The 8,411-nt window shown below is 42.3% G+C and overlaps 1 protein-coding gene across 1 annotated transcript; it reads right to left on the bottom strand.

The window, feature by feature from the left end:
- Nucleotides 1-1,363: 1,363 nt before the first annotated feature.
- Nucleotides 1,364-3,596, bottom strand: TMEM174 (transmembrane protein 174). The gene is made up of 2 exons (XM_065661897.1): nt 2,919-3,596; nt 1,364-1,956 (listed from the first exon to the last, which is right to left on the bottom strand). Exons 1-2 carry the CDS (start codon nt 3,548-3,550, stop codon nt 1,854-1,856), a joined length of 735 nt encoding a protein of 244 aa, XP_065517969.1. The 5' UTR covers nt 3,551-3,596; the 3' UTR covers nt 1,364-1,853.
- Between the last annotated feature and the right edge of the window lie 4,815 nt (nt 3,597-8,411).

Raw genomic sequence — 8,411 nt, 5'->3', positions numbered from 1 at the left:
ATAATAATAACTGTCCAGTGGTTGCTACTGCCGTTACTAATCCAGGTTTGAGTTGGTTAAATGTTGTGTCCCACATATGACCTCTGTCAGTGTCATATCCATCACTGTGAAGCACAGTGACTGTCAAGTGCTCCTCAAAAGTGCTTTATTTCTTGGCACCTTCTAAATATACAGGACAGGGAGCTCGGTGTGCACCTGAAGCTCCATGCAAGTGAAAAATGTTATGAATGCAGTTCTCCATCCAGAGCTACGTCTTCTGATTGCTAGTGAGCTTACATGGATACTCAGTGGCTTCCAGCTGCCAAGTACATCCCGAATAACCTTCCTGTGCTCAACATCAGGATCCTCCAGCCCCCAGGAGTGAGATCAGTCACAGACCAATGACAAATGGCAGGAGCTGAGACAGCTGTGTTGGTAAGTAGAAGAAAGTACATGCATTTGACAATGGACACCTGCTTTTATCCATGCTATTCCAGGCCACAAGGCTAACAGGCACACCAGCAGCACACCACTCAGTTACTTTGGATGGTGACCATTTCCCTCTAGATCAATTTGCATGTTGCCTGCTCCAGCAAATGTGGGCAATGAGAACACATTGGTTTGAGCCATTTGAGGGAAATAGGCAGAACTGAGGGGATCTTGCATGGGGAGAGACTGACACAGCTGTGCCAGGGCACTTCTAGGCATGCTCAAAAGCAGAATTTGAAGCATATGTTGAAATACATAATAAAAATGAAAGGACTCATGGCATTCTCATTACTCTGGTGTTCAGACATCTCCTGAGAAAAGGTTTTTGGGACCTTCATTCTGGATTGCAAGATTTCAGAGCTTATGCCTCTCATTGTTTGTTATATATGGCTGTAAACCCATTTGTGGTTACAATGCCTGGAACCATGTTATCCTGAAAATTGAAGTTGAATGAGAAGGTTCACTGCAGCCCTGGGCTTACCTGCATGCTCTGGGGAACCTACAGCCTGAGCTATGTGCTAGGACCCACATTCAAACAAGGGACCTCAGGAGGGTACCACCACTCCCACAGAGTGAGAGTGCAGCAGTGAGAAGCTGCAATTTCCAAAGGCTTTAAAACTGGTAGGACCATACCCCTCTGTCAAGGCTTTAGAATGGTCCCATTTCCTTTAGGGACATTAACCTAGTAGTTGTTAGGACTCCTGGTGAGAGACAGTGCTTTGCATCCCGTCAAGGTGAGGAAGGCAACTGAGGTCACTGTTTATATTTTCTCTGTTCTGGTTCAAGCAGAGTGCTCCAAAAATGCCTGTAAGACTGGGCTGTTACAAGTGGACCAAGCAGAGAGGAAGTCTAATCTGTAGACTGCACTTACGAATGAATGACCTGGTCTATGGAATCAGACAGAATTAAGACTTTATAGGCAATTTCATGGATCAGATGCTTGAGCATTTTTGAAGTTTCCCAAGCAATCAAGAGGGAAAATAAAACAAGAATAAATCAAGTGTTTTCTAATGATGATGAATGTGCAGGAGCAGTCATGACCTTCCACAAACATCTTGTGCATTCATAGTTCACACTGGTCAGCAAATCTGAAAATTAGGCTTCTTGCTGGGAAATCCTAATATGGATTTAGATCCCTGAGTTTAATGGCTTTGCTATTAATAATTTTGCTACTGAATAATTAATAGCTCTGCTATTAAATTGTGTAGCGAAGGGCTAATGAATTCTGAGAAAAAGAAGGAATTGGTTAAATATCTTCAGTGACACTGAACTGTGTATCAAGATTTTGCTCATACTTGCTTATCATGCAAGTATTTAAAGAAAAGATTTTTGGGGATTAAAAAGTTGGTGTGTCTTAGAATCGCTGTCTGCTGTCCATGGTCATTTCATGAAGAGAATGGGTATATTTCCTCATAACGTGGAGGTGACAAGTCACCACAGGCGTAGCCTTCTAGCAGTTCCTCTGGCTCATCAGAACAGTTCTCTGACCTAAAAATGGGAAGGGAAGCAAGTGCAAAACAGAGTTTAGTAAACACGGAGCATGCAAGTAACCTCAGTGCTGCATTCTGCCTTATCTGAGCAAAGCATTTCCTGACTTCTTGAGAAAATGCTGTGAGATGAAGTTTTACTGGGATTGAACTGTTTGCTGTGTTCTTTTTGCATCAGGAGGTGACCTTTGTTTTCATGCTGCCCATGCCTGTCACACGTACTGCTGAGAACAATGAGTCAGTCAGCAGCTTTTCAAAGAGACTTTGATAAATGAACTGAAAGTGACTTGTGTTCTAGGAAGGATATAATTCTAGAGTAATTCCTATAATAAGAATATTTTTCCTTAGAGAAATGAACTATATAAAATTATTTAGTGTCTGATTAAAGCATTTTCATACTGCTCTGTAACATCAGCGGTCTTGTATATGCCCCAGAACTAGGAAAAAGGTAAGGGCTGGAGGGTTGCTATGGTGGGAAAGGAGCATGCTGTCACCAAGTGTAATAGGAATGAGAACATCTGGTACCAAAATGATTCTTGCACTGTTCTACAAATGCTATTTGCGCACTGACTCATGTGTTGTGATTGAGTGGAAGCCTCTGGTTGTAGATAAAATAACCTTCTGGTCAACAGTCTAAAGGTAGTGAGATAAGAATAACCCCCACTTCCCCCCCCCCCCCCAAACAGGAGTATATATTCTATTATCTTCAAAAATAACAGATTTAGTAGACTGAAAATTGAAAGGGATCCATAACTGAATTTAATTTGGATAATAATGCTTTCCAGAAAGAGCATGTCTCCATAGCCCTTGCCCAAGAAATACTTCTAACAAAGAACATAAACCCAACTGTTTGAAGAAGGATAACACCCTGGACTACTGTTTTTTTCCTTTGAAACCAAACATAGCACTTGAAATAGTCATCAGCTTGTGTCTTAACACACTAAGGCATTTCAGAAGAAGTACCTCTGATTCCTGGTATTCTCTGCAGGATAAGCAGCGTAGTTCTCATCTCCGGTAAAAGCCAGGTTATCCAGGGGGTAGGCAGTGCAGAAGTGAGCAGACCCCGGGCTGGGAATTGATGAGGCACTGGGGGAAACAGCACCACAGCAGCTGAGCACTGGGTGACGGTATCCAGGGCTCACAGCAATGCCCTCCTGAGCCGGGTAAGGTGGAGGGATGTACTGTACCACTGTGGCACCATGGAAAGTTATAGGCTGGTTAATGCCAGTGAAGACGAAGGACTGTCCGCTTGTGGTCTGGTCGAGGTCTGATGTATTTTCCTCTCTTTCTTTGCAGGTCTTACATGTAAGCATGTTAAATTTACAAACAGCAATCAGAATAAAAGTCACCCCAACAGACAGCAGAATAGGCCCTAGTAACTGAGTCCACTCCAGGTGAGTAATGCCATCGTATTTTATCCATCCCATCACAGTGAAAGTGATCCCCACCAGTCCCAAAAACACACCTGAAAAGAGCAAAGTGGCACCAGCTTTATCCCCATCTGACACCAGGGCATCAGATACGTTTGGCTGACAAGGAGCGACGGAAAAGACATTCAAGGAGAAATCTTCTACACTGTTGCTGTTTGGCTCCATTTCTGAGTATAATGTATCTTCCGCCTCAAGGGAAAAGGGGCTTGTAAGAGACTTGGCAGAGCTTTTAAAGTTGAAGGTTCAGGTTAGTTATACAAGAACTTTGCGTGTGTATGGTTAACAGAGTCCATCATGTGAAAGAATAAACTTTGCTTAGAAGAATAAAGGTCTGGGAAGTGAAGCCTGAAGCAGTCACTAAAGACTCCTTGAATTACCACTGTCACTTCCGAAATGGCTTCACCCTTGCATGATTGCTTATCTCTTTGTTTATCCTTTTCTTTCATTTGGCACCTGCTGATACTTCCTCTCTGTGCCCATGTCAGACGGGAGAGAAAGGAAGCTGCATCCACTGCAACTTTTCCTAGGCCCCCTGTCAGCTGATGGAGCCAACGTATGGACAACATGCTGTCCATGTGTTTAATCAACAACAGCGTGGCAACTCTTGCTCTCCTTGGGCTACCACTTCCAGCTCCATTTTCTGCAAGAATATGCGTGGGCATTGCTGGCAGTGCTTTGCAGTGCTCTGAAGCGTGACAGTTACAGCCACACCTGCACCTCTGTTGCAGCTTGCTCTGCAGTCCAGACCCTCCGTGGTTTAAAAAATACCAAAGTAGGCCTTCTGATAGTTTGCCAAGGGGCAGTGGTGGGAGGGTAACCAACAACAGGGTGCTGAGAGCTGAACAGCCTTGGGAGAGCTGCTGTTGTGGGAGAAAGGTTGTTTCAAGCCAGCCAAAGCTTTCCAGCTGTTTGAAGGTAGCATTAATTGCTCTGTAATTTCCCCTTAATTGTGGACATTTTTTGTTGTGGGATCTCCACCCATTTCTCAAAGTTTACACTCAATAAAGCCCACATACCCTGAATAGCACACCACTGCAGGAATGAGAAAGCATCTCCTGCAGTGTTGAACCTGGTAAAGCGAGGGACCTTATCCTGTACCTAGAAGTGTCTAGGACATTTTTTTTACATCACAGTGAACTGTTCTGTTGAATATACGTCCCATATCTTAAACGGACAGCTTAATTGAATATTGAAATTTTCCATTTCCTAACAGTTTCAGACCAAAGTATTTGCTGTCGGAGGGTTCTGGTAGGATATCTTTGTATAATTCATTAAGGAGGAAAAAACTCCAACTACTCAATCTGTTTTGACTTGCATGTCAGGGGAGTACACACAGGACAGAGATTACTACTCATGGGGTAGAACATACAATACTATTTTCTGCTACCAGCAGCTCTGGGGAAGCAGTCTTGTCCTGATATTTATAAGATGAAAATAGCTCTAGAACTAGAAAACTCACGGTTTTAGACTGCTTCTTCAAAATCAGTAAAGGTGCCTTTAGTCTACTGTGCCTTCCTTTCACAGTGTGACAACAGCTCACATCTGAAAGGGCTGCTCACTGCATTTGGCGCCTTCAGAACTGAATGCAATTGCAGATGGGAATTTCTCATTTGTTAGCAGATAGACCTTGAGGAATATTAGCACTGAATTGCTTTAGAAAATGTCTGGGAAGGTTCCAAAGTCAGTATAATGTCTCTTCTATTACCAAGGGTGCCAATAAATTTTCTGACAAATACACTCAACATCAGCCTTCCCCGCAGCATCAGGTCCAGTCAGGACTCTACATTACTTGAGCAAAGAGTTAGGGCTTGCAATGCAGTGGTTTCGTATGATGACAACTAAATCAGAAAGTGCTGAAATACTAGCTAGGCTGTCCTTGCATTGGCAATTACAGCCAAAACCTAAGTCACCTTTAACCTTGTATTTGGTAAACTTAATGGAATGAACTTCTGTTACTGCTCTCTGCAAGTCAGGTTTTTCCATACCATGGCTCATTCTTGTCACTTCTGAATCTTCCAGGCTTTCCAACATCCTTTTAAAAGCAAGCATTATATCGTAATAGTTGTCTAAGTAGTGATATATACAGGTGTAGTGCCACCTCCCCCCTCTCAATCATTCAAGAACTCAGCAGCTGCTGCTGGCAACAGGATTGTGCTGGAGCGCTTCCTCAGTCCTACACAATAGTCCTTAGATGCTGGCTGGAGTCGGAGTCTTCCAAGCTGAATGTTACAGCATCCCATGGTTGATGCTCTTTGCCTCTGGCCTAGGACACAAGTTCATGGTTGTTGAGGAAGTGAACAGCAGAGCTGGAGAATACAGGTGGTTTCTTCCAAGACTACTTGTCACTTGAACTTAGAAAATTGGATAGAAAACACTTCCTGTATGGTATGGTAGGATCTAAATTAACATGACACCTCTTCCTGTAAACTGTCACCTCCCTGTAAGATAGAGTTTCCTCTAAGCCTCCCCAGATTTCTCTCATTATTTCCCCAGACAGTGACAATGTTGCATTTGGGCAGATATCAAGCTTTTAAGAGATTACCGGATCACACTGATTATTTAAGGCCAGTACATGCCTTTGTCAAGTATGTGTATATTCTGGGGATTCACTTAAATATGCTCATTTATTAAATACATCCCGTTACCTGGAATAACTCATAAACAAATGTTTTGTGAAACCTAACAAATTGGTCAGACTGAGATTTTCAGAACGAGTGGTGTTTCCAGATCTTGCTACAGTTTTCTACCCAGCTGCTTCAGGGACCTTAACCCTAAACACAAGCACTGCTTTGCTTTCTGTTCCTCTATATAATTTTCTATTACCAATGCAGAATCCCCCCGCTTGCTGCTGGAAGTAGGTTTTCTGTAATGCTCTGCACCTCCTAAGTTCTCTGACTTGTTTCGAGTCATCCTAGTAAACACTGGCAGGCCTTCACTTGATTCTTTTCTCTTCTCCTTCTGCTATTTATTTTTACATAGTTGTTCACATTAATCAGCTCTTGTAGTGAGGTCTTATTTTCTTACATGCCTGTAATATATACAGGGACTTAGTCATAGACCATGCAAAAGATGTCATATAAAAGAATATTATACCATGGTATTGCACACTGAGTGACTTTAGAAAGAGTAGGTACAAATCATTGCTCCATAATAGAACATTCAATTGTAGGGAGATAAAGAAGCCAATGATTTGTCTAAGAGAGACTTCTTCCTAGGGACGGAAGCATTTTTAGTGAAACAACAGAAATCATGTGTGTAAGAGCAGTACCTGAAGAACCATCACAAATGAGCCTTGCACACTTGATCCCCGTATTACTGCACTGCCACCCTCAAAGCGTAAACAAGCTGTGAGAAGCAGGCTCAGCCAGCTGTCTACAACCACATCTACCTGCAAGGCAGTTTTATGTTGCTCCCAGGGAGTGTCATCTTAACAGGCACACCAAATTGAATCTATTTTCATGCCTAATTATCCAGATAGATACATACATGTGTGATAGACGAAAGAGCACAGTTCTAAATTAAGGCTGAGACATTTGTGGCAGAAACATGGAGGTATTGACAAAAATGTCTGCCTGGGCACAGAAATGCCCTGGGAACCAGTACTATGAAAAGGCAGGATGGAAAATGGATAGCTGGATACAGCACTACCAATCACAAAAGGGCAGGTGCAATCCAGTCAGTGACTGTTGCTGCCCTAAAAACATAGCGTAATTGCAGACATCTACGATATCTGTTTTTCAGATGAACTAGCTTTCTCTTTTTAGCTGCTGCTGAGGCAGAAAGATTTCCTGTACAGAAGAGGCATCCACTTATATTTTCATGAATCCTTCTCATATCCAAAGGATTGTACTATTGCAGTTAGAAGCCGAACAATGTCAGTGCACTTCACTTACAGAGGATAAGCAATCCTTACCTCCCACTTTGCCTGTTTAAGTAAGTGTGAATCAGTAACCAACTTGATTTGCTCCCTAGCATTTGTATGTCAAGCACTTAAGCTAACCTTTGGGCAGAAAGAGGGTTATAGCACCATTAGTGTGACAGTAAAGTATCTCACTTCCTCAATAAAAACGCTATTCCGTATTATTTTAAGCTACTTTTATAGTTTTACAAGGTGTTGCTTCCTTTCTAATACAGGCATTTCACCCCTACTCCCCACATCAGAAATTCCTCCCACTAACACTGTTCATCCAGTGGTAGCCCTCAGTGTTGGAGGCAGATCTGCTAGCCTCTTACCCACATTTTCTGACCTTGCTGAAACAGATTTTGACAACACAGTAAGCAAATACTGCTGGCCTGGGTACGTTCTCTCTCACAGTGCTGAGCAGCTTATGAAGATGCCGCCAGCACATCCACTGAGTTTTCAAGGAGTGATTCTCAAAGTCAAAAATAATACAGGTAATAATAACAATAAGCTAATACAGCTGTACACCAAACTATTTCCTAAGCACCTTCTCAAAACAGTACAAAGAGAAACACTTGTCCTCCTTTTCAGAGATAAGTAACACCTACCCTTCCAGGGACGTTCAGGTGCTGACTCCAAAGAGTCAGGTCAGCAGCTTTCTAAAGTATGCTTTCCTTGAAGACTGCTTTTTTAGAAATAAAGGGATCCACACTGGAGACTCTTCAGTACAAGATCAAAACACAATAACCTTGAAATAAAACAAGATCATGTTTCAGTTCCAGGGGTCTCACTCAGTCTCAACATATTGTACTTGATTTGCCTGGTCTCTCAGGTACATCCTGGGAACAACCGATGGAGCAAATTGCAGGCAGCACAAAAGTTTAGTACCTATAGAGCTGGCAATTAGATGTTACCATTTTTTTAAGATGGTGACATATTTCAAGATTTATTTGTTTAAATACTTTTTTATGAGTTAAATGAGTGTTCATTTGTAATTCAAACAACAGAACAAAGCCAATGTGGGTCTTTGTTTGTTTAGGATCTTTTAGCTAAAATACCCCAGCTTCCTTACTTGCTATGTAATAGCACAACAAATCCAGAGAGACAAGCCCCTTTGACATGTGC

The sequence above is a fragment of the Lathamus discolor genome, chromosome Z, assembly GCF_037157495.1.
Source record: "Lathamus discolor isolate bLatDis1 chromosome Z, bLatDis1.hap1, whole genome shotgun sequence".
Taxonomy (NCBI): domain Eukaryota; kingdom Metazoa; phylum Chordata; class Aves; order Psittaciformes; family Psittacidae; genus Lathamus; species Lathamus discolor.
Note: the sequence above shows the minus strand (reverse complement) of the source record. Positions and strands in the feature narration are given on the sequence as shown.

What these genes read in the sequence shown, in the direction of transcription:
- TMEM174 (XM_065661897.1), bottom strand. Translation starts at nt 3,550, where the DNA reads ATGGAGCCAAACAGCAACAGTGTAGAAGATTTCTCCTTGAATGTCTTT. An exon ending in GAGAATACCAGGAATCAGAG is followed by an intron (nt 1,957 to 2,918) that starts GTACTTCTTCTG and finishes TCCCATTTTTAG; the next exon opens with GTCAGAGAACTGTTCTGATG.